This window comes from Mesoplodon mirus (genome assembly GCF_964341445.2).
Source record: "Mesoplodon mirus genome assembly, chromosome: 15".
Lineage (NCBI taxonomy): Eukaryota > Metazoa > Chordata > Mammalia > Artiodactyla > Ziphiidae > Mesoplodon > Mesoplodon mirus.
Window position 1 is genome coordinate 50,118,162 of NC_138991.1, and position 27,243 is coordinate 50,145,404.

The following is a 27,243-nucleotide window of genomic DNA, read 5'->3' on the forward strand; positions in this document are numbered from 1 at the left end:
AGAGATGTTAGGTAACCTGCCCCGGGGTCACACAGCCAGTAGGAGTCACATCTGGATCCAGTGCCCATGCTCATCACCTCAGCACTAGGAAGGGCACTGCTTCTTTTCTTCTGTGACATTCAGGTGTGTGTCCCCAAGCTAGAAAAGAAAGAGACCCCCCTCAAAATCACGAGGAAGCAAGCTGACTCTCACCTGCTGAACCCAGCTTGGGCAGAATGGAAGCTACGCTCTCTCTCTGCCACCTCCCAGTGTGCAGAGGTGGGTCTTTAGAAGTTCCCAAACAAATCCATTTCCATATAATTACACCTCCTTGACCTACATGTCACTCGGCTGTGTGGCACAAAAATCAATTTCTCCAATTGGAGAAAATTGCTTCCTGAGGCCCCCGGGTAATTAGACATTGTCTTCTGGGCATGGCCTGTTCCCTGTCCGTCCATGTCCTCTGGCACAGATGCTGCCGCTTCAACCCTGCATCTGCTGGGAGAATGCAGGTCCCGTCGTGGAACAGAACAACCACCAGGACGGTGGCCTTGGAGAAAGTGCAGCCAGGTGGTGTACATCAGAGAATTTTCCAGTGTTTTTGAACATCCAGATCCCATGGAACTTTCCCCTGCCAGCCTCAGAGGGGGAGGGGACACGTTTTGCAGGAAGATGGTACCTCTCAGCATTTCTGCTGCTCCTGTCAAATTTTATATAGGAGGAAGCTACGATACCAACCCATGTTTGAAAGTTTCAATGAGTTATATAAAGGACCCTCTGTTCTCCACCATCCTCCTCATCTACCTTCAAGGACGTCTAAATAACAAGCATCTTACTTAGTAAAACCCTTTAATGCTTAAAGCTGTTCAATGGATCTCCATCACCTCAGGACAAATTCAACTCAAACCCAGTTTGAATCATTAGAATCAAGTGCTGTCACTTCTCTACCTCTTCTCCCGCCAGGCCACCCTCCAACCCCCTCCCCGGCTCTGGGCAGGGGCAGGCAGATGGCAGAAATGAGTGAGGCCCATGGGGACTTGTTGAGCTGGAGGGTAGCCCCAAGTGGAAATGTGGGCCCAGTGTGGCCTCCCCTTCTGATTTTCAAAAGAAGTTCAAATCCTCAATTGGACATGAAATACTCCAATTTGTAAACATGGCAACTGATTCAAAAATCTTAAAGACACATCTGCAGCCTGGAATCAGCCCCTCAAGCCCCCAGTCAAGCCCCCAGTCTGTGGCCTCCATTCCATACTGAGCTTATGAGCTGAGCTGCTGCAACGGCCATCCTCTTTCTCTCGCCTCTTGGCCTTTGCACATTCTGTTTCCTCTTGTTGACACACTTTGCTCCCCAGTCATTCAACTGGCTCCCATTCCTCCATGTCACTGCACATGTGCCACTTCCTCCAAGAAGTCTTCCGTGATCCTCTAGGCTAGACTCGTTACCCCTTCCTAAGTGCTCCCATAGCACGATGCCTCCTGCTGTCATGGAGCTTCTCTCTGGTGATCTATCTGGCTTCTGCCAGGATAGGAGCCACAGAAAGGAAAAAAACATTTCCTTGGGTTTACTATGACATCCACAGCTGTAGCAAGGTGGCTGAATCCAGCAGAGAGTCAATATCTATAATAGAAGGAAGGGTCTGGAAGTCGGCCTGAGTAGTCTTGGTGAATATGCAAAATCCTCCTCACCCCTGAGTCTCTTGGGTTGGGTTGGTGAGCAACAAAATGAACACTTACTGAGCACTCACTATGTGCCAAATACTCTCCTAAGTCCTTGATTTAATTCCCACAAGAACCCTAAGAGACAGGTATCATTATCCCCATTTTACAGATGAGGAACTTTAAGGCACAGAGTTATTTAAGTAACTTAGCCAGGATCACAAAGCTAGGAAATGACAAACTTGGGATTCAAGCCCACGAAGTCTGGTTTCAGAATCGGTGCTCCCACTTTCCAACAAGGGAAAGAGTCAGTGCTCTAAGAAACTATCACACCCAATAGAGAAATGAATAATACTTTTGAGTACATACTAAATGCTAGGCATAGTAATAATGCTTTTATATATGAAGTTACTCAGTCTTCTTAATAAGCCCTTTGGGGAGATGGTATTTTCCCCATTGCACAGGTGAGGAAACTGAGTTAAGATCATGCCTGGACAAGTAAATGGGGAATTTGGGCCCAGATCCATCAGCCATCATAAGAGGAAACAGGAAAATGTTCCCAAGAGCCTACCTAGAGAGACTGGGTTTAGAGAGGAGACAGTGGGAAGGGATAAGATCAAGTCATCATGGATATAATGGAGTACCACAGAAGTGACAGGCAGCAGATGAATACTCCACAGAGAGTGCCTTGGGTAACCCATTCATCCACCCATCCATCCATCCATCTGTCACACTTTTATTCCTCTAACATTGACGAAGTGCATACTCTTTGACCCTTGAGGGCCCTGTGATAGGCCCTCAAGGTTCAGAGAAAAAAGATACAGTCTCTGCCTTCCAGAGAATGGGTGATAAAGATTTTGAAGGAGATCAGTACCAAAATGTTCTAAGTACTCTACCCAGTGAGGTACTTACTTCAGTGCATGGAGATCAGGAAAGGCTTTAAAAATAAAATGTCTGCCAGGCAAAGTGGTGTAGGCAGGGAAGGCATTCCAGGCAGAAGAAATAGCCCATACAATGCTACAAAGCTAAGAAAGAGCACTGCACATTTAGGCAACAGCTCGTAAAGTGAAGAGCATTTGCATGGGATGCAGAAGGGCGCTGATGGTGTGGGAGGTATCTGGTCGGCTGTGCAAAGACACTGGGTTTTGCTACAGAGCAGAGGTCTCAAACCCATGGGCCACCCTGTGTGTGTGTGTGTGTGTGTGTGTGTGTGTGTGTGTGTGTGTGTTGCTTGCAAGCCTCTCTTGAAACATTGGATGACCTGGCCACAGTTGGCTGTCATGCCCTCCTGGGAAACCACCAGGTGGAACTGAACAGTGGCTGCTCTCTTGAAAGGGGGTATAAGCTGGGCAGCTCACTAAAGGCCCCCGCAGGCTCACCTCACACATTGATGTCAACTAACTGGTCCCTTGTGCCATTTGAGTTTATAAGCCCTGGCATAGAGCAATTGAAGGTAGCAGGGAGTTTGAATGACTCCCCATGCTGCCTTGGGATGACTTATTTAGTAAGATCTCAGCATCCTGAGCGCAGGGTCTTGTACTCCTTGAGAGTCTGATCCAGGCTTGGCTACAGAGTTGAGCATCACTAAATTTATGCTGAGTTGAAATTGGATTCACATGGAAGATTCTGGCACAAAACCTCTTCTGGAGAAGCTGGTAGTCTCTAAAAGATCTCACACAGTGAACACTAAATTAATTTCCAATTAATTTCCAGTTACCCTTGATCACATCACCTGACTCATTTTCTGCAGTAAACACTTAGCAGTCTTCCTGTCTATTCAAAACTATGACAAAGCCCTTCTGCATGTCTAAAATGCCATGTTAATCTATGTTCATCGTCATTCATTCATTCATTCATTCATTCAACAGATATTTAGAGCACCTATCATATGCCCAGAACTGTGTAAGATGTTGGCAATATATTAATAGTAATAAGAAAATCAAACACACTTCCTGCTCGTCTAGATTTCTAACCTAATAGTTATGATGGTAAAATTATATAGCCTGGGCTTCCCTGGTGGCGCAGTGGTTGAGAGTCCGCCTGCTGATGCAGGGGACGCGGGTTCGTGCCCCGGTCCGGGAGGATCCCACATGCCGCGGAGCGGCTGGGCCCATGAGCCATGGCCGCTGGGCCTGCGCATCCGGAGCCTGTGCTCCGCAATGGGAGAGGCCACAACAGTGAGAGGCCCACGTACCGCAAAAAAAAAAAAAAAAAAAAAAATTATATAACCTGTATGGTACCAGGCACTGTGCTCGGTACTTTCCATATATTAATTAATTTAATGCTCACAAAAGCCTATGATAAGTGCCGTATCATCCTTTCCATAGATGAGCAAACTGAGGCATGGAGAGGTTAAGTAGATTGTCCAAGGTCACACAGCTAGAGTGGCACAGGCAGGTTTGAACCCTAGCAGCATGGCTCCGGAATCTGTACTCTTTGCCTCTTACCATTCTGGGATGACACTGGGAGTCCCTGAAGTGCCTCCCAAATCATCAAAGTGATGGTTGTGATAGTTGTGGTCAGAACTGGTGGTGTCTATAGCAATGGAACCCTGGGCAAGTAGATTAACCATAACAACATGTTCTGGGACCTGTGTACATAATAGTGAGTGGTTTTTTTTTTTTTTCCTGACATCACATGGTATTGCTTTTCCTTCTTTTAAGTTGGAGACACTTGATGCAGACCTAATACTAGAAAGCAGCTGGAGGTGCGAAGTGACAGCTGATTGATGCAGTTTATACATGGCCTTGGCTGCAGGGCAACCAGCTGTCCCTAGGAAGTGGCCCCTGGGAAGAGAAGCCTTCAGGCTAGAAAGACAGCTTGGGTCATTAGCTGAAGAATTATTTGTCTACTTTATCTATTATGTTCCTAGTTCTTGACTGTGTTGCCCACCGTCCTGTTTCCTTTGCCCATGTGGCTCCTGGATCCCACCAGCCCCTCCTTCACGCTTCCGTGCAACTTTCCCAGGCCCCGAGGTCAGAACTTATTGCCACTTTTCCCGTGGGCCTGAGAAAATGCCTGGGCCACCTGAGTCATGCTCGCTGCTTGGTCGTGCAACCTCTTTCCCTTTCTACCTCGCTTGCTAGTGGGGAGAGACTTGTCTCTCCACACCAGCAACCTCAGTGCTGTGAATGGCACATAGTATATGCCCAGCACGTGCATTTTGAATGAAAAAAGGTCCAGAGAAATGAGTGACTCACCAAAAGCCTCAGAGTTAGTAGGTAGCAGAGCAGACCTCAACTCTGTCAAAATAGGTCGTAAGTGCCATGTGGACTCACGCCACCTGTGCGTTTGCACATTGCTGCATCCACAGTGCCTGGCCCAGTGCCTGGTGCATGGTGGGCAGCTCAGTAAATGTTTGTGGAATGAGCAAATGAGTGCCAACCTCCTTTAATTCTTCGGTTGTCCTTGCCTGCGTGGAAGAAGACAGCAACAGGAATGAAGGCTTTGTGTTGGCTGCGTTTGCATGCACAATTGATAAGCTATTTGCCCACAGCTAAAAATACCCACCCCCAACAGCCAGTGGGAGACGAATGGTGCTTAGTGCAAGACATTTAATCAAATAGCAACAACCCAAGCAGAGCCACAAAAGCCTCTGACACCCCGGTGAACTCCGGATGAAGAGCCCAGAAGCCTCTGACTTCCTGTTGGTCCCCTGACACCCAGTGACCATCACTCTGGGTCCACAAAACAGCAAAACAAATGAGCATTCTGTGCACATGGCAGCCACCAGCTTCAAGTCTGGGGACGGCCATGTGGGCGGAAACCGTGCACCTGGGGTGAATCCCAGGGAGAATTAGCCCGCACGAGCACCATTCCATATCAGGAAGCGCCATGGAGAGGGTCTCGGTGGTAAGCCCTGGACTTGGAGGAAGCGATTAGACCCTCAGAGGCAGAGATGAACCCCCTGTCTCTTTACCCTCGCTTATTCCCAGGGACTGGGGGTGGCGGGTGTTCTTGAAGGAACTACAACTCCTCTGAAGGGAATTCTTCCCTCAGCTACCTCATGGCACCATACATGCCAGCTGATACACACTGTTAAAAAAGAAACAAAGAAAATATTGACCCATTTCTACTTAATGGTCAGTTCCCTCAAGCTAATGATGGAAGCATCTGGATGAGCAGGTGTATTGAATGGGCTCTAGAGTCTAATAAATTGTTCTTGAATCCTGGGTCCAGCATACATTTGATGTCTGATCTGGGCTAGTCTCTTAACCCACTGAGCCTCAGTGTTCTCATCTCTATAATAGGGATATTAATAGCATCTATCCCTTTATGTCATGTGAGGATTAAATTTGATGCCAGTAAAACCTTTAGCAAGTGAGTCACACATAGCAAGTGCCTAATAAAGGGAATTGTTGTTAATAAATGTACCAGTTATTACTGCATGTGCTCAGCCCTTGTATTACAGGCCTGCGTGAATGGAAGAACTGGAAGAGGCATTTGACACTTTTGCATCCAACCTCAGTCAACTTCTTCACCCTCTGAGCCTCAGTCTTTCTCATCTATAATAGGGGATGAAAATAGTACCTACTTTATTAGCAAGGATTACGTACTGGATATTTGATGTTAGATAGATGTTTGATATTGTAGACATGAAATATGCTTCATGTACATGAAGAAGTGAGTTCAGAGCCTGACAAACAGCAAACAGCTGCCCGGAGGACCTTCCTCTTTCCTGCCTTTGCACATGCTATTCACTCTCCCTGGGAGCCTCTCCTTGTCTTGTGTGCCTGTTTAACCCCTGCCCACCTTTACCAAATGGGAGCTATGATACTATTTTTTAAATTATTTCTTTATTATTAACCAGCTCACTTTGCAGATCTGGAAACTGAGGCTCTGAGAAGGGGAGGGGCTTGTTCAGGAACACACAAGCAACTATGTGAGAACTCAGTCTAACCTGAGGGGTCTCCTAACAAAAATGGAAAGGCTAAAGATGCTTTCTTTTTTCTTTCACAGTTTTATTGAGATATGATTGACATACATCACTGTGTAAGCTTAACATATACAGCATGATGATTTGACTTACATATATTGTGAAATGATCACCACAAAAAGTTTAGTTGGCATCCGTCATCTCACAGAGATACAAGAAAAAGCAGAAAGGGAAACAAAAATGTTTTCCTTGTGATGAGGACCCTTAGGGTTTACTCTCTTAACAACTTTCATCGGTAACATACAGCAGCATGAAGGACGCTTTCACTGACCGAGTGTGAGAAACAAATCAGAGGTCTTTTCTACAGCCAGTTCTCCCATCCTCAAGAACTACACCAGGAGAAGCCCCACCTAGATTTGCGGGCGCTGCTTCGCCTGCACCAGGCCTTTGCCTGGTTCAGTTTGTCACCTTCACAGGACTGGTCATCACACTCACAGACAATAACTGTGACTACTTATACTGCACACTCTCCCTGGGCCAGGCGCTGTGCTAAGAGCTTTGTGTGTGTGTGAGATTCCCTCTAATCCTCACAACAGCCCTCTGAACTGGACACCATCGTTACTCCCATTTTATTGATTTTTCCTTGCGTTTACTTGCCCAAGAGTGCCAGCAAGAAATGTGCAGATGTGGGGTGCTAACTCAGCTCCTCCAGACTTCAAAATTCATGCCTCTTGCTTTAAGGAGCCTGTCCTTTCTGATAACTCTTGTTCTGTGTTTGCTGGAGAGCCACCTCAAGCCCTGCCCCCATCTGTCTCTGTGACAAACCCCCAGAGCTGAAAAAACACAGTCGCATCCATCACTTAGTACAAAACTTGACCCAGAATGGCACCATCAAGTGCTTTCCGAATGCTTCTTTGACTTACCAGCTGTGCTGTCTTGGACAGGTGGCTAAACCTTTCTGAATATTAGTTTTTCCTCATTTGTAAAATGGAGATGAGAGCCTACATTCTGCTTGCACTGTCATCTCCTTAAATATTTCTTTAAGTCAGTTCACTTTTTTGATAAAGTTATTTTATAAACAGGCTTTTATCACTATCCTAAATGGAAAAATAACATTCCTCTAATACCATTTAAACTAAATGTATAACTTTGAAAGTAAAAATGTTCATCAGCAAATCTCATAAAATCATCTCATCTATACAGAGCCACCCAGCACACAGTAGGTGCTCAGTGTACGGTAGTCATAAGAAAATGAAGCTTGTCTATTTACAATAGCCCAGAGATGGAAACAACCTAAGTGTCCATCATCCGATGAATGGGTAAAGAAGATGTGGCACATATATACAATGGAATATTACTCAGCCATAAAAAGAAACGAAATTGAGCTATTTGTAATGAGGTGGATAGACCCAGAGTCTGTCATACAGAGTGAAGTAAGTCAGAAAGAGAAAGACAAATACCGTATAGCTAACACATATATATGGAATTTGAGAAAAAAAAAATGTCATGAAGAACCTAGGGGTAAAACGAATAAAGACACAGACCTACTTGAGAATGGACTTGAGGATATGGGGAGGGGGAAGGGTAAGCTGTGACAAAGCGAGAGAGAGGCATGGACATATATACACTACCAAACGTAAGGTAGATAGATAGTGGGAAGCAGCCGCACAGCACAGGGAGATCAGCTCGGTGCTTTGTGACCGCCTGGAGGGGTGGGATAGGGAGGGTGGGAGGGAGGGAGACGCAAGAGGGAAGGGATATGGGAACAGATGTATATGTATAACTGATTCACTTTGTTATAAAGCAGAAACTAATACACCATTGTGAAGCAATTATAATCCAATAAAGTTGTAAAAAAAAAAAAAAATGAAGCTTGGCATTGAGAAGTATGGTTTGGAAACTTCTGGGTCTGTTGGCCGACTTGAATGTGGTTTCCCAGTTGAGAATCTAGTTGTTGTCATGCTTACCCAAAGAAGCTGAGCCTAGTCAAAAAGCCAGAAGCAATTTTACTGTCAAGAGAAGGCCAACTGATTGGCCTGTAGCCTGGAGGATGACTCACTTCTCCCCATTGCCCTGAGTCAGACTGCCCTGGGGTGGCAGCCATCTTAGCTCTTGCTGACTACTCAGCCACAAGGGCAGGCTTGCTAGGTCTCAGCTAGTCCTGGTCTATACTGGAAAACACTACTTTATTAAGTTCTGGGAAAACTGCACCATGTATCCAGGTCCCAAGACTTCCTTGTGGCAAATCCACAGCATTTCTTCCACCAAGGCAGGCATCACCAATTCATTGCAGCACTGCTAAACCCAGGTGTGGTTTTGGAATAACTTTCAACATGGCGCCCAGCAGCCCCTACCAGTCAATTGAAGAGTAAACATTTTTGTCATCCCTGCCTCAGGCTATGCTATCACCCTGGGCAGGAGATCCTAGAAAGGGAGATTCAAAGAAAGGAGGAAACACCAATCCTAGCTTTGAAAAGGATCCACTCAAGTGCTAAATGTGGTGACAAGTAGGGTCTCCACAAAAAAATAACAGTGAAGGTCATGATAGTAAAGCTACAAAGAAAATTAAAGAGCTATCAAATAAGAACTAAAATTTAAAAGAACAAAAGCTGTTTCAGAGAATGCAAGAAACAACTGAGTTATCATATAGTAATGGCTCTTAAGGGTATAGTTCCATAGATAAAGACCAATGTTTTTCTCCACCAAGCAGAGAAAAATAGAGGGGGGTTGTTGGTGGGACACAGCTGCAGCTAGAGGAATTGGGAATGAAGAATTTCCAGATAAGGTGACAGGACTATAGTGCCTGGAATGATCCATGGAGGTAAACGAGAATCTTCCATGGATTCCTTGAGAGCTCAGACTCTCTCCTATTCAGCTCTGCTTCCAGCAAAGTGTCTGGCCTCTAGCTCAATAATTGTCGCTGAACTGAACTGGCCAGGTGTGAAAAGTAAAAAAACTAACACTTACAGAGTGCTCACCATGTGCCAGGGGCTGTACTAAGCATTTTACACATGTTATTTCCTCTACAACCTATGAGGGTGCTATTTATATTGATGCTGATTTCACAGATGTAGGAATTGAGGTTCAGGGAGATTAATCACTACACTTCACAACCTCTTCCAGCTATGATAGGTTCTTTTTTTCTTTTTTTTTATTCAAGTGAGAATTTTTTAAATTATTATTTTTTTTTTTTTGGCTATGTTGGGTCTTCATTGCTGCGCGGGGGCTTTCTCTAGTTGCGGCGAGCGGGGGCTACTCTTTGTTGCGGTGCGCGGGCTTATCATTGCGGTGGCTTCTCTTGTTGTGGAGCACAGGCTTTAGGCGTGTGGGCTCAGTAGTTGTGGCTCATGGGCTCTAGAGCACAGGCTCAGTAATTGTGGTGCATGGGCTTAGTTCCTCCGCAGCATGTGGGATCTTCCCGGACCAGGGCTCGAACCTGTGTCCCCTGCATTGGCAGGTGGATTCTTAACCACTGCACTACTAGGGAAGTCCTACGATAGGTTCTTATGTACTTGGATATGTGAGGTGAAGTTCAGCCTGCAAAGAGCAAAAAGAACAAATGGCCCTTCAGAGCCCTTCCAGGAATCTGGAAGCTATCCCTCAGGGATTGCCTTCCCGTGAGCTGGGGCCCCACTGCCTGACCTCCACCCCACTAGTTCAGTCAGTTTCGTGCCCCTAATAGCCAACTTCAGCAAGTACATTCCACATTCCTTGGCTTCTGCCCTGGAGCAAGTGGAACAATGGGAAACAAGGTTGGCCACTGGCCAGCGGGCAGTGCCTGGGGTTGGGACCACATGGACGGACAGCTGCCCTTGGGAAACCCTTCCCTGCTCCTCTCCTAGAAGCCCTCAGGGCACAACCACCTGAAGACCTCCTGGCACCATCCACAGAGGTCAAAAAGACTGAACACCAAAAGTCTCGTCAGCATCATCTCCCCATTGATAAAATTGATAGACAAGAGATCTTAATAATGCTGATGGGGTAGGAAAGGCCCGGGGGGCATGGGGGGGCTGAGTCAGTCAGCAAATGCATAAGACCAGGGCATGTGGGAGTAGGTTAGGGCATATTCATCATCCTTGGGTTCCGTGGCTCCTTCTTTGGGGCAGGGAGAGAGCATCTAGAGGGGAACCAGTCAAAGAGCAGTGAGGGAGCTGTTAGGGACTGGACAGCTGAGAGCTCCTAACCTGAGAGGACGCAGCACAGAGGCACCAACGTCTGTGTGGGAAAATGGGGAGGGGCAAGGTGTGGCTTCTTGGGGAGGGAGCCAACCTTGGCCTGGGTGAGCTCTCGAGAATACCTGGTGTTCCCAAGCAGAGTGGGGCAGGACCCAAGGCACCCTCCCTGTGGGCCTCCTTAAGGAGAAAAAGGCATTCAGGGAGCACCCCCCCCAAGGGGTGCTAGAATTGTCCTTCAGGCTCAGCTGGGGGCAGACAAGGCACCAAGGCACACGTTGTCCGGGGTGGGGCAGGGCCAGCCTCCAAGCTGAGCGCCGTCCTGCCGCCAGGTCAAGCCCTCCAGGTAGCGCACACCATGGATCTGCTCGGCCAGCACCTGGCCCTGCCCTTGAGGCGCCGCAGGTGTCAGGCTGAGCTTTCAGGTCCTTCCTGGTGCCCCCCAGGAGGATGTACACCTCAGGGGAGTGGTGACACACTTCTGGATGCCACTTGTGCCGCACGTTCTCTGGCAGTGGAGACATAGATGACAAAGACGTCGGGCTGAGGGTGGGAGAGTGGGCGAGATGGTCGTGCTCCTGGCCCCACGTCCCACAGGTTCGGGCTCACCGTGCGCCACTCAGGTGCACTTCGGGCACTGTAATCGTCGAGCACCGCGGGGGTAGACTCCTTGGGGGAGGCATCAGCTGTGTAGCAGAGGAGCCCCATCACCTACCACCACTCACTTGATGCTCTGCATGGTGGGTGCAGCTGCCGCGTCGAGGCAATGCCTCCCTCCCCCTCTGGCCCCTCTGGACGCAGCAACCTGGTGCCCTGCCCACCACGGGGGAGCTGGGGTAGCAGCAGCGGCTTGGTTCAGGGTTCCAGAGCCAGCACCAGCATCTTATTTCCCCTTTATCTCCCCTTGCTCCAAGATCCCTCTGAGACCTGAAGTGGAGCAGGTAACAGTAAGGGAGATGACAGCCCTCAAGAGCAATGCCCCATCACCCAATTCAGTCCCAACCCCCCAGCTGATCTAAACAAGGGCAGTGATCACTTCTTGCCTGCGAGGCTTAGAAATTGCTTTTCCTAAAAATCTGTCCTTGAGGCACCTTCCAGCAGCCATATAAATAACACCACTGGAATGGCTCACAATGTCAGGGGTCGTCATGTGTCTGTAGGACATGAGGGCTGACTCTTCTAGTACAAAAGATAGGCGCCTTGAAGGAGGGAGGGATGCATTTAAGTCACAGGGGATGGTGGCTGAAAGGGGTGAATTGCTCTCTTTTTGGAAATTCATGAAAATATAATTTAGGATGCAGAGAAAGAGGATTTGCAGAAGGTAACGCCAGGAATTTAATCAGCCCAGATACACAACTCTTTGTTCTTTTCAAAGACCTGTGTGGACCAAACAGCTGTGGTGTCAGTGGCCTGCTCTTGTCCACGTAACTGCCACTGTAGTCAGAAGGTGCTTCTTGGTGTCTAAACTAAATCTTTTTATAGCGTCACCTTGAGCTCTTTCCCTTCTTACAAATTCTATTAGCTGACTTTAAGAAGAAAGGAGGGAGAAAGGGAGGGAGGGAGAGAGGGGGGAGAGAGGGAGGAAGGGAAAAAATGTGTGTTACCCTTTAAGCCAGCATTTCTACTTTTGAGAATTTATTCTACAGAAATATGCAAAGATGTTTAATGAAGCTCTGCGGTGGCCAAAATAATAAAACAAAATAAAATAAGTAATGTCCAGCCATAAGTGAATATTTCACGAATATAATTGACATAGGAAAAAATCCATGATTTATTTCTAATTGATAAAAAAACCAACTTGGGCATGTGGGAGTAGGTTAGGGCATATTCATCGTCCTTGGGTTCCGTGGCTCCTTCTTTGGGGAAGGGAGAGAGCATCTAGAGGGGAACCAGTCAAAGAGCAGTGAGGGAGCTGTTAGGGACTGGACAGCTGAGAGCTGTCCAAAACCACATGCTGCGGAGCAACTAAGCCCATGTGCCAAAACTATTGAGCCTGCGCTCTAGAGCCCACGAGCCACAACTACTGAGCCCACATGCCACAACTACAGAAGCCCACACGCCTAGAGCCCGTGCTCTGCAACAAGAGAAGCCACCGTAATGAGAAGCCTGCACACCGCAACGAAGACCCAACGAAGCCAAAAATAAATAAATAGATTAAAGTTTTTAAAAAAGAAAATAAAAAACCAACTTGCACAACAGTATTAGTGTATGATCTCATTTTGTGGTGATAATCATAGTACTAATTATATTTATAATTATAGGCATATAAATATCCTAGAGATACAAACACCAAATGGTTAATAAACCTCTGTTCTGGTTGCAGCATTGCAAACCACCCTGAAACTTAGAGGCTTAATACAGCCATTTAGGATTATTTGTCCTGGTTCTTAGGCTGACTGGGCTCAGCCGGATGGCTCTTGCTCAGGGTCTCTCTCAGTGGCAGCCGCAGGGCACTGGGACTGCAGTTATTTGAAGGTTCCTTGGAGCTGGACATCCAAGAGCACTCACTCACATGACAGACACATGACACAGACACAGACACATGACAGACAGTTGATGTTGGTTGTCGGCTACGAGCTCACCTGGGGCTTTCAACCAGAGTCCCTACACACGACATCTCCATGTGGCTTGGCCTTCTCACAGCTGGGTTCCAAGATGGAGCATCCCAAAGCAGGTATACAAAAGGCCCACTTACAACCTGGTCATGCAGTGTCACTCCCACAATAGTCTATTGGTTGAAAGTGAATCACAGGGACTTCCCTGGTGACTCAGTGGTTAAAAATCCGCCTGCTAATGTAGGGGACATGGGTTCGAGCCCTGGTCCAGCCTTGGATGGGGGAAAGTCCCACGTGCCACGGAGCAACTAAGCCCATGTACCACAACTACCAAGCCCGCATACCACAGCTACTGAAGCCCGCAAGCCTAGAGCCCATGCTCTGCAACAAGAGAAGCCACCAGAGAAGTCACCGCAATGAGAAGCCCGTGCACTGCAACGAAGAGTAGCCCCCGCTCACTGTAACTAGAGAAAGCCCATGCGCAGCAACAAAGACCCAACGCAGCCAAAAGTAAATAAATAAATTTACTTTTTTTAAAAAGTGAATCACAGGACAAGCTCCAATTCAAGGGGAGGAGACTACACAAAGGCATGAATACCAGGAGGTATGGTTTTAGAAGCATTGACTTTTTTTTTTTTTTTTCCTGTGGTACGCGGGCCTCTCACTGCTGTGGCCTCTCCCGTTGCGGAGCACAGGCTCCGGATGCGCAGGCACAGCGGCCATGGCTCACGGGCCCAGCCACTCTGTGGCATGTGGGATCTTCCCGGACCAGGGCATGAACCCGTGTCCCCTGCATTGGTGGGCGGACTCTCAACCACTGAGCCACCAGGGAAGCCCAGAAGCATTGACATTTTGATCATGAAGTTCACGTGGACTTGCTTGGATGGGAGTGGTTGGTTTTCCATACAACAGATTCTTGGGCCTGTTACTTTGAGAAAAAAGCTGAGAAATGGAATTTCAGGTGGTGATGACTTGGGTTTCTTTGCTTATTCACCCTTTATAAATACACACAGACCCTGTCAACACCACTCCTTTTCTTTGGGGAAAAAACTATCACAGTGGAAATGAAAGGATTTTTCAATGTGGGGAATTATAGCAAATGCCAACCTTGAGAGTTGAAAATTCTACCTTCTCATTTCTTTCTCAGAAAATCAATACACAGGCATTGTTCCATTCCCCTCTGGGTCTCTGTGGCTCACACATCTCTCTCATCCCAAGGATGTTCTAAGTGTTCTTGATATTGCCTTGGGAGCAAATCGACCTGCACGAAAGAAATGGGAAACTCAATGCTGCGGGTTAGTTTCTCAAGAGACGCAATTACTAGAAACTTAAGGAAATGTCAAACATGAATAGCTGGAAATTTAATTTGGAGTTGATGACTTGGCTGACTTAAAGCATTAATTAGATGGAGATGGAATATTTTTGAAGAGTTTGGATATGGAAAATTTTTAGCACCACATTACAAACAGGGTTTGATGAGGAAGTAAGAGATGCTGGTGAAAAGTGATTCTCCGCAGAATATATACAGTCAGCCCTGTGTATCCGTGGATGCGGAACCCACGGGGACAGAGAGCCATCTGTACTCTACCATTTTATTTAAGGGGCTTGGGCATCCACAGATTTTGGTATCAGAGGAGGGTCCTGGAAGCAATACCCTGCAGGTACTAAAGGATGACTGTATAACAGTTTTTCTGGGGAGACCCCAGCATTTATTCATTCCTACCCCCCTTATAAGCTGAAGAGCAGAGCAGGGACATGAGGGAGTGTGTGGGCGTTGTTTAATGAATGGGAAAAAGAGGTTCTGAGAAATGATGGCACTTTTCTAAGTCAGGGGCAACTGAGAGAACAGGAATCCCTTTCCTCCGGCTGGAAACAAAGTGGAACTTGATATGCCATAAAGTCAGAGAGAGCTGGAGTCAACTTCAGGCTCTCCCACTTCAGTTTGTGGTTATGGACAGATAACCTAAAAATCCAAGCCTCAGTTTCCTCCCCTGTGAAATAGGGATGATAATAGGACTGATGAGAGTCCTTTCAGTTCCATGAATACCAAGTTCTTTCCTACCTCAGAGCCTTTGCACGTGCCATTCCCCCTGCTTAGAGTTCTTTTCTCACGGATCTTTTTATGGCAGAACTCCTCTCCTCATCCTTAAGTGAACTCAAATGTCCAATCTAAAAAACAACACCCCCCAACAATTTGTCTCATCCCTTGGTTTTATTCTGTATAGCATCGCTATCTGAAATTCTGTTGTACATTTTTGTATTTATGTGTTGTCTCTCTCACCCACTATACTATAAGCCCCATGATAAAAGGGAACTTGTCCATTTTGTTAATTCCTGCATCTCCAGCACCTCATACAGTGCCTGACACATAGTAAATGCCCCGTTAATAATTGCTGAATGAGTGGATTCTCAGTCAAGAACTAACATTCATTGAGAACTTACCACATGCCAGATACTGTTCTAACCACTTTATAAAAATTATCTCACTTAATTCTCAGAATAACCCTATTAAACCTATTTTATAAAAAAGGAAACTAAGGCACAGCGGGATTGAATATATTTGCCCAAAGCCAAAGAGTCAATAAATAATAGAGCCAGGACTGAACCCCATGCAGCCTGGCCCCAAACTCCACATTCTAAATCACTGTGCTCTGATGCTCTTGGCTTGATGGGAAAGCATCAGACCTGTTTTTTTTGTTTGTTTGTTTTTTTAACATCTTTATTGGAGTATAATTGCTTTACAATCGTGTGTTAGTTTCTGCTTTATAACAAAGTGAATCAGTTATACATATACATCTGTTCCCATATCTCTTCCCTCTTGAGTCTCCCTCCTTTCCACCCTCCCTATCCCCCCCCTCTAGGTAGTCACAAAGCACCGAGCTGATCTCCCTGTGCTATGCGGCTGGTTTTACAGTTTGAGTTCCATGAAACTCTGACTGTCAGGTCGGAGTAGCCTAAATTTTGACCCATAACCTCCTCCAAAGCCTTTGCCCTTCATTCTGTATCTATGCACCTGTGGCTCATGTATCACAGTGTGTATTCTTGTTTGTCTCTTTAATACTCAGCCCCTTGCATGCTGTTTCTACACTCTCTGAGTGGAGACTCTGAATGTCTACAATACCAATTTGTATCCATCTTGGGCCCATGTACACAGAAGGAAGATGCTAGATGTTTTCTGAAAGGATTTCTAAATGAAAAAGGCATTTTCGAACACTTTTCAACAGGCTGTTTAATAAAAGAGAGCTATGAAGTATAAAAATGTATACAAAGCAAGTAGAAATCAATATGAGTATTCCTTGCCTTAATAAACTCAACTCTTCATGCTTTCCCCACCTCATGGCCTTTGCACATGCTGTTTCCTTTGCTTGAAACACTTTCTCCAACCACCTTTTTTGCCTATTTATCTCCTACTGGGTCTCCAAATTTCAGCTTGGACATCACTTCCTCAGTAAAGATTCTTCTGATCACTAATAGCACTTACTAGAGCTTCCATTTACACATTTTCTTCTGTGATTCTTCGGTTGATGCTTTTCTTGCATAATAAACTCTAAGCTCCATGAACGTAAGATGGACCATGCCTATTTTGTTCAATATCTCCTTCCAGGGCATAGCTCATAGTAGGTATGGGAAAACACTGTTGAATGCATAAGTAAACTTTTGAAATTTCAGGATTAAGAATATACAGAATTTTTCTTTAATGGACCTCTTTTCTTAGGTACTGACTTAAAGTAAAATCTACTCATAATTTTTCTTTATTGTGCATGGTGTAACATACTCACATGGTACCCTCACCCCCACTTAGAAGTACTGATATTGCTGAGTGGTTTAAAGCATGGGTATTGAGTGTTCTAAACCACTGGGAATGAATACTGGATAATTAATATAATTGGTACCTTAACTCTCCACCACTTCAAAATGTTATTTCAAAGTGCTTTGAGCAAGAACAAGAACAGCACAGACTTAAACAAATAAACAAACAAAAAAACCTGACAGTGCCAAGTAATGAGAGGTTATGGAGCAACGGGAACTCTCATACTCTACTGTTGGGAGTGCAGATTAGCAAAACCACTTTACAATTCAGCAATTCAGCAATATCTGGTAAAGATGAAGATGCACATATTCTAAAACATAATAAACACCCTTCTACATATGTATATACTACCTGAGAAAAACTCTGACACATAGCTACTTCATGGAGAGTCATATCAAGGTATTAACTATAGCAGTTTATAACAGCAAAATCCTGAAAGCAATTTAAATGTGTATATATATATATATATATATATATACACACACACACACACATATACACATATACAAACACACATAGATGTCTATATAGTATATGTGTATATATATACACATATAGACAGCTAGATGTATATGTCTACATAATATGTGTATGTATACATATATAGACACGTGTGTATATGTATAAATATGTCTATGTATATATGAATAAATAAATTGCAATAAGGTTATTAATGGAATTGCTCTATAGTTGTTAAGATGAGTGAAATAAATCTACATGTATCAAAAAAAAGAGGTCTCAAAAGCAACTTGTGTGAAAAAAAGCAGCATGTAGAGTGGCAGGTTCTGTATAAAAGAAAGTTAAGAGTATGCAAACATGGCCCTGAAGACCACAGCACTGTGGCTGCCTCTGGCAGGGAAAGGGGGAAGGGAAATGATGGGCTGGAACAATTTCAAAGAAGACTTCAACTGCATCTGTAGTGTCGTTTCTTTATTTAAAAAGAACTAAAGCATATGTGGCAAACTGTTAAAATTTGTTTAACCTGAGTGATGAATACACCAGGGTGTGCATATTAAAGACATTTTCACATGTGAACTATTGTGAAATAATTTTAAAGGCACATGCGAGAAAGAGAGCCCTGGATTCCAGCTCTGCCACTGCACTTCAGACTGGGGACATAAATCCTCTCAGACCCTCGTTTGCAAACTAGGATTAATCATGTTCAAATTTCAGGCTTGGTTGTGACTTAATGAGAATAAATGTGTAGAATGACTTCCAGATGTTATCCATTGGGATATCATTTTAGAGTGAGTCCCTAATGACTTTCCAGATGTATCTTATTCAGAGAGACATTTGTTTTTTAAAAAACTGATCAGAATTATGTGGATTCATTCCAAAACAATTCTGACCCCCAGAAAAATAATCTATTGCTACTATTTTTGCAAAACCTATATACACACATATTATACAGACATGCATAAGCACAGATTTTATTAACTATGATTGCCCTGAGGGAGGGGTATTTGGGTGGTTGCAGAATAAGAGTGGAAGGAAATTTTACTTTTCTATTAACTTTAATTATGTACCATGTGTACCTACTCTAAAAATAAATATAATTTATTTTTAAATTAATCTAAAGGTCATGATCTTCTCCATTCCTTCAATTCTGAACCCACTTAAAAAAGAAAGGTCTTGGGGCTTCCCTGGTGGCGCAGTGGTTGAGAGTCCGCCTGCCGATGCAGGGGACATGGGTTCGTGCCCCGGTCCGGGAGGATCCCACGTGCCGTGGAGCGGCTGGGCCCGTGAGCCATGGCCGCTGAGCCTGCGCGTCCGGAGCCTGTGCTCCGCGGCGGGAGGGGCCGCGGCAGTGAGAGGCCCGCGTACCGCAAAAAAAAAAAAAAAAGAAAGGTCTTAAAATCCTTAAAGTTCTAAAGGTTCTTAAGAGGTTGTATAGTCCAGTGTCCTACTGGAGCACGGGAAACAGGAAATGCTATCCCAGCCCCATATTCTCCATGCAGTCAGACAAAAGAAAGAGCACAGGATGGGGGGTTAGAGGATCCGGGTTTGGTCCCTGTCACCATGAAGGACTAACTCTGTGGCTCTAAGTGAGCTCCTTAAGTTCTCTGAGACCCAGTTTCATTTCTGAAGTGAGGACAATGGCAGCACCACTGTCATGACTGTGTGAGGGACAAATTAAGTACAACGTGAAGATGAAACTTTGTCAAAATAGCATCCAGATGTTTGTATGACGTGCAATTGCGGTGCAGAGATTGTCCCTCAAGAGCGTGGGTTCAGTCCCTTTGATTTCCGTGGGAGTGCCTGATACACTATGCCTGGGGGCCCCTAGTAGCCAATAAAGTCATCTTGCTTCAGATGTAAACCAGATTCTCTTCTCTCCACAGCAAATATCCTAACCGTGATCATCCTCTCTCAGCTGGTGGCTAGGAGACAGAAGTCCTCCTACAACTATCTCTTGGCACTTGCCGCTGCTGACATCTTGGTCCTCTTTTTCATTGTGTTCGTGGACTTCCTGTTGGAAGATTTCGTCTTGAATATGCAGATGCCTCAGGTTCCCGACAAGATCATAGAAGTACTGGAATTCTCATCCATCCACACCTCAATTTGGATTACTGTTCCATTAACCATTGACCGGTATATTGCGGTCTGCCACCCGCTCAAGTACCACACGGTCTCCTACCCAGCCCGCACCCGGAAAGTCATTGTAAGTGTTTATGTCACCTGCTTCCTGACCAGCATCCCCTACTACTGGTGGCCCAACATCTGGACTGAAGACTACATCAGCACCTCCGTGCATCATGTCCTTATCTGGATTCACTGCTTCACTGTGTACTTGGTGCCCTGTTCCATCTTCTTCATCTTGAACTCAATCATTGTATACAAGCTCAGGCGGAAGAGCAATTTTCGCCTCCGTGGCTACTCCACAGGGAAAACCACTGCCATCTTGTTTACCATTACCTCCATCTTTGCCACACTCTGGGCCCCACGTATCATCATGATCCTCTACCACCTCTATGGGGCACCCATCCAGAACCGCTGGCTGATGCACATTATGTCCGACATTGCCAACATGCTGGCCCTTCTGAACACGGCCATCAACTTCTTCCTCTATTGCTTCATCAGCAAGCGGTTCCGCAAAATGGCGGCCGCTACCCTCAAGGCCTTCTTCAAGTGCCAGAAGCAACCGATACAGTTCTACACCAACCATAACTTTTCCATAACAAGTAGCCCTTGGATCTCGCCGGCCAACTCACACTGTATCAAGATGCTGGTGTACCAGTATGACAAAAATGGAAAACCTATAAAGGTATCCCCATGACCTCATAGGTTTGGCACCCAGTGTCTCTGCATAATCCATTTCCAGATGGGAATGTGGCCCATCCTATGGCTGAACAGCTCTCCTTAAGAGTGCTAACCTGATTTCCTGTCTCCACAGATTGAGCAACTCTCAGAATGGTAGATGAGGAAAGATGGAGGAGAAGAAGGAAAAGCATGAATCTTGTTTTCATTTATGTATTCATTTCTACCAAGTCATGCTGACAGCAAAATTTCCTACCAGTTTGAAGATGTCATTGGAGGCTGTGTCATTATCCTGTGGCCTGTAAGGACACACAGTAGAGAAATAGTCTATGACTTAGCCTTGGCACCATCCACAGTCACTGGAAACTGCTCATTTATGTGACACATCAAGCCACAGTAGCACATAGCTGAGCCCACACTCTTCTTCCAAGAGCTGAGGTCATCCATCATTTCCCTGTGCTGTTACCAGCAGCTAATGATGCTGACCAATTTGGGAATTTTCCAAGGTGCCCTTTGTCCTAGTGAGGGTTTTGGTCTTAAAGTGGCCCTGGCACCCCAATCTGTAGAATGAGATTCTGGGGGCAGGGGAGGATTGGATCTTGCTCAAACCCTGGTCAGAGCTTCTGTGAAAAGGCTCCTAACCAACATAACCACGACACTCAGACTTGGGGTCTAAGATGCAGCCTTTCTATTTGCCCTTATGTATAGGTTTTAACTAGCTCCTCCAAAACAAAGACCCTGCCTGGTGTGTGGGGATATAGGAGGAGTCCTTGAGCCCAGAAAAACAAAAAAAATAAGCCCACTCTTGCCATTGTTTCAATCCATCCTTGTGTCAGCTGTGTACGGTCTCCTTACTCAAATAGCTTCTTGTTGTGGTGCCACTCAAGCTTCCTGGAGAAGCCTTTATGTGTAGAGTTGCCAACCCTGCCTCCTTGCTTGCTGAAGCCATCACCAAACTGTTTTATTTGAAGTGACTTTGGAACTGGGTTTAATTTTTGAGGGTCAGGAACTGTAGCTCTCCAGGTGTGAAGGGAGACATTCTCAGCTCTTCCCCACTGTCTAGCTGGCATTGCCATTCAGCCACAAATGGCAGTGGAAAGGTATGCATGTTGTCTGCATGTCTGCCCTTTGATGCACATGGCTCAAAAGGGTGGTGCCAGTTTTTGGTGATGCTATTTAACCCAGATCCTTTGCAAAATAATAAAATATGAATTTATTTATTCTGCTCTTGTCTGTCCAAGGCAAGAACAGTTCTAGGGTGTAATTAATAGAGGCTTCCCTGGGAACTACAACTCATGTGTGCACACACACAGACTTGATTACATTAGGTTCCTATGTACCCCATGATGTGTTTTGAAAGAAAAATCCATGCTGGAGTTTTTGTCAGTTACATTTTTTTAAAAAACTTCTCTCCCAGATTTCCAGTATTTGAACTTATCCCTGTTCTAGAAGAAGTCTTCCAAAATGATTTTGGAATTGTATGATATTTTTGGTGACCCAGCAAAAAGCAGACAGTCCACCTGGAACACTTGGTTCCTCAGGCTGAATTTTTACTGCACTTTTGCCCCTAAATTGGAAGACATGTCTACCCTTTTAAAGGGAACTTGCAATAAATGAGCAGGGTAGAAAAGGCTCCGATGCCACACAATCCCACAATCCCTTCAACCAACATCCTCAACACTAATTCAATACAACTTTAGGTCACATTCATCCTGATGATCCAAATTCCTACTCCTTTTAAATAATTGAAGTAGAGTCTCATCAAAAATCTGGCAGAGCCAAAGTTATTTCTACAAAGTTCTCAGGAAGGAGCCATGTTGGAGACCATATTCTACCCCTTAAAAACTTAGCTAAGTTTTTTTCCAGCATTGGAACAGTTTGCTGTTTCTTCTGTTGAAGACAAGATGGAGTTGGCTTGCATTTAGGGACCATATGGTATGAGTCTAATGTACCCAAGAACATTAGGATCACACTGGTGCAGCAAGATGCTCCCACTAGAAGAGGTTCATGGAAGTTGTCTGCTGAGGGACAAGCAGATTCGTATCTCCCAGGTCACACTCTCCCCAGGGCATGTGCACATCTAGTGGAAGAGTGGCCAGATTTCCCCACAGATTTCCCCTTAAGTTGCATTTCCCTCTGTTTCCTTTTTGCCAAGCATGTGTAGTCAGGCACCTGTTCATTAAATGTGTGTATGATGCGACTCCACCACATCCCCTTGTGAATGAATGTTGACCAAAGGCTACCTACACCTAATATATATACATATTTATTTAATTATTTATTTTTAAACACACGGCTCTGAAAAATGCTAGTTTGAGCTATACATGAATGAGTCACAGTGCAATATCCATAAAGGTTAAGCAATTCCTTTTTGAGAATGTATGTCAGATGAAAAATATGTATGTGAATCTCAATGCTCTCTGCTCCACGTTTTTAGTTGTATGTAACAATTAATTATTGATGTTTAAAAAGTAAAAACTGGGTGTGCATTTGGAATGTTTTCCTCATACACTCGTTCATTACTTCTCTTAACAACAGAGGCTGTACCAAGTAGCATTGTGATCACTTTTCCTTCTGACTGTATTTTATATTTTGATACAGTAATGTTTAAAAGAGGTCTGATTTTTGAAGGCAGCCCAGAGGTGTTGTCTTCTGGTTAAAATGCATACAAATGCCTGTTGGCTTAGGTTGATACATATCTCCTAAAGTTTATTTCAGATAATCTATGGACTTTTAATTTATTCTTATTTATAGTAATAATTGTGGACAAAATTAAAAGTTTTTTTAAAGAAAAAAACTAACTTTTAAGCCTTTTCTTTCAGGCCAGTTTTAGAAATAAAGGCTTGAATTTTGAAGCCTGTCACATAAACAGCTGCTGTTGATGGCACTTAAGCAATTGCCTTATATCAGGTTTTTGTGATGCCTCTTTCAAAGACTGTTAACTAGCATTCCTCTTGTATGATTTGTGTCCTTGGTTGGACATGCAGTGATGCTACACATGTACACACTGTGTCTTTATTTTTTTATTTATTCATTTATTTTTGGCTGTGTTGGGTCTTCGTTTCTGTGAGAGGGCTTTCTCTAGTTGTGGCAAGTGGGGGCCATTCTTCATCGCGGTGTGTGGGCCTCTCACTATCACAGCCTCTCTTGTTGCGGAGCACAGGCTCCAGACGCTCAGGCTCAGTACTTGCAGCTCACGCGCCCAGTTGCTCCGCGGCATGTGGGATCTTCCCAGACCAGGGCTCGAACCCGTGTCCCCTGCACTGGCAGGCAGATTCTCAACCACTGCGCCACCAGGGAAGCCCCCACACTGTATCTTTTTTATTGAACAACTCAAGGACTGAGCTGTCTAATAGGAAGGAAATAAGGAGGATGACAGACAAACCATAAAAAACAGACCATGACGAGGCGTGAAGTTTCATTTTGCAAACACACTGCAATTAGAAAAGGTTACTTTGCACAGTTGGCGCCTATTGGTCCAAACTGGGGGCCTATCTGAAGTGAATAAGAGACTCTAGTGTTGGCTATTCCAGTTCAAAGAATGGAATAAAATGTTATCATAGAAAAGTAGTAGATGTTCATATTTTCTTAATTAGATATATTGTGTTTGGACTTGTTTGTATTATAATAAATTCTAATATGGTGCACACTTGGTGTTTGGTAGATGCATATATGCTCAAGCAATGGCAGAACTCTGATAAAAAATTTTAAATAAGCATCTTCCTTATGCTTTGTGCTGGTGCTAGAATGAGACCTGAGTCCCACCTGTCCCTGCCACCGAGCTCTGCTTCCTATAATCCTAAATTAGGTAACTTACTGGTTATAAATCTGAATTCTTTTCTGACTACATCATCTATGCATCTTCGAGACTGTGGAGGCTGTTATCATAAGTGGAAATCTAGCATAATGGCTGAGAGCTTGGGCTTTGAAGTCAGACAATCACAAATTCATGTCCTAGCTCCACAAGGTACTAGACATTTGACCTTGAACAAGTCCTTGAAGATCTCTGAAAGATTGTCCTCATGTAGAAAGTGGTGTAAAAGTCAACTTTTCCCAGGTGCCTGAAAGGTAAGTAGACCCTCTCAAGGTCAGGACACCAAAGTTTGGAGTGAGTTACTGTCAGCTATAACTTTGCAGGCTCTGCCACTTTCTAGCTGTGTGGTCTTGGGCAATGTTTTCAATCTTTCTGAGTCTCAATTTCCTCTCCATAAAATAGGGCTAATAGTAATTCCAGTACGTACTTCATGGGGTGGTGATTATTAATAGTAGAGCTTAAAGGAGCCTCCAATTGTACATCCTCTTACAGGTGAGGATGCTAGGCCCAAAGACTTAAATGATTTTGTCCAGAGTAGAACCCAAGTCACCTAACACTTCATCCTTTCCACTCTACCTCATTGCATCTCTGCAAGATTCTGATTCGTCCCTCCAAAAGTTCACATTATGTTTGTGCCCTTTTTAGAGTTGGTTATATTACACAGTTTTCCAACTCTTCAAACCCAGGTCATCCAAGCATGAGATATAGTATAACAGCATCATAATTAAAACACTTGATTTGACCTTTCCCTGTGAGGTGTAATATTTGTTTTTAATTGACTCTATCAGGAATCCTAACCACAGCTCTCAAACTAGCTATGCATTTCCCACACAAACCACTGTCAGTTCTGACAGCCACCCCAAAACTATTGCCATAATCTATCTTTGCATCAACTTGGAGCATGAAAGTAACTTACAAGTTGAGAGGGAAGTACAGAAAAGCAAAGATTTTGATAAGAAGGTTGCAGACAGAAGCTGGTAAGCATGGCCACACGGTTCTCATTAATTTTGTTCACCAACTCAGGGAGGCAGGATAAAAGTTTGTTGATGGAGGTTGAACTGTTAAATAATAATCCTTTTATTACATTTATTGGCTAAATGTGATGGCTCAGCCTCTGTGAGGGTGTGCAATTAGTCTGAGTACTTGCCAGACACAATAAGGGGGATAAGAGGTTTGTGTCTATGGGGTAAATAGACACAGTGAATTTCCTGGCTTTATTGAAAGAATGTGTCACTGTCATGCCAGAAAAAGAAAAAGAAAACTTTTCTGATTAAAAAGGAGCAAAACAGGGCTACGGGGAAGAGAGATGCCGTCTCACCAACTCTGCATGTGGAGTTACCATGTCTGTGGGGCTTTGTTACCTAGTGAATGGCGGTAACATGATATTTCTCTCCACTGGAGATAGAACAAGAAGGAATGAGACCTAAACTGCAGTATAAGGGATCCAGATCAAACCAAAGAAGAAATCTTCACAGTGATGTCTATTAAATCCACAAATGGTTTTCCATGAGAGTCCTTAGAATCTGCTTCTCTGTATATATTTCCAAATGGATTGTATATCAATCAGAGTCTTGGAGGGAAGCAAATCTCACTCAGATGATTTCAATCAAAAGACTTTAACCAAGAGACTATAAATAATGGTCTGAGCAAGAATAAGGGAACCAAAAAGAGCTATTGAGGCACCCAGGAACTAGAAACAATAGGAAGCCTTACCTCCCTATGCCTGATGGGGCAACGGGAGGAAATAGCTGTTACTGCAGTTCAAAGTAGGATGTGCTTTGGAGAAGGGGCCTTCCAGCAAGCAGGCGCCCCACCGCTGCCAGAGATATGATGCCAGAGAGGAAGGAAGGGGTACCCCAACCTCTTTTTTCCTTCCCTCTGATATCATGCTGATGGCTCCACTGGCCGAGCTCAAAGAGAAGTCAGCGAGGAAGAGAGTGCAGGTGATGCAGTCCATAGTGGCCAGATCCCAAGGCACAAAGCAGTGAAAAATCAAGGGTGAAGTGAGATAGGAAGTGATTACAGAATAACCAGCAAAGGGTAGATTCTTATTTTACTATCATAGGATGCTGGAGAGAATCTTACAGATTATTTCACTCAAATATCAAAAAGAAAGAAAGCTAAGGCCCAAGAGATCCCTTTGCCCAAGATTATACAACCTAGATGTTGGTAGGTCCAATTTCCAATGATTTCCTAGCACATTACAGGAAATATATGTTATAGACCTTTACAAGCTTGCTTCCTAACCTTCATCATTAGAAATTTCTTTTATTAATCTTCAGCATCTCCAGTGACTAGACTATCAACTTGAATATGTCTAGGAATGGAAATGAAGAGCGCCAAGAGAGTGGGCACTCATTTAACAACCATGTGTCCCAGCACTCCCATGGTCATTGATTTATTTGACTAATATGTATTTAAATACACTATGTGCCAAGCTCCATTCTAGGCATAGTGATCAAGACAGATTCAGTGAACAAGACAGATAGGGCCCCTGCCCTAGTAGGAGAAACAATACACAAGGAAGCCAATAAAATCATTTCAGGTAGTGATAAGTTCTAGGAAATAAATAATAGTAAGTGACTAGGGTCAGGAAGAAAGAAGAGCAGACAAGTTAGTCAGGGAAGGCCTTTTTGAGAAGGTAACAGAACTGGAATCCAAATTAAAAGGAAACAGTCATATAAAGAACATTCCAGACTAAGGGGAAAAAAGGACAGAGACCTTGAAATGGGAATAATTTTGAGTACTCAAGGAAAACACAGAAGACTAGTACTGCTGAAGCACAGTGACCCAGCAGAGAATGGTATTGAACAAGGCAAGGAGGGGTGGGCAGGAGCAAAATCATGTACAGCTCTGTGGGCCCTGGTGAGGAATTTGGTGGTAAGGCAGTGGAGAATTTTAAGTAAGAAATTGATGTGATCTTACTTCATTTAATCGTCGTAACTCTTAAAATGCTGTCACCTCCATTTTTCAGATGAGAAAACTGTCTCCTGGGAATTAAATTAAGCTTGTTCAAGGTCACAGTGAGTAACTTATGAATTGTTATTTAAGCCCAGTCCCGTCTGGTTCCATGAGCCACTTCATCAGGCCACTTTGACACATCTTCCTTGACATCCCAACAC

At 44.5% G+C, this 27,243-nt stretch overlaps 1 protein-coding gene across 1 annotated transcript in view; it reads left to right on the plus strand.

The window, feature by feature from the left end:
- GPR139 (G protein-coupled receptor 139) overlaps positions 1-20,326 on the plus strand; it is a gene marked incomplete at both ends in the record, with an annotated part of 40,109 nt that extends 19,783 nt beyond the window's left edge. The window contains one exon of the mRNA XM_082644124.1: positions 19,392-20,326. Coding sequence (XP_082500250.1) covers positions 19,392-20,326 — 935 coding nt within the window. The remainder of the gene's footprint in view (positions 1-19,391) is intronic.
- Positions 20,327-27,243: the final 6,917 nt, after the last annotated feature.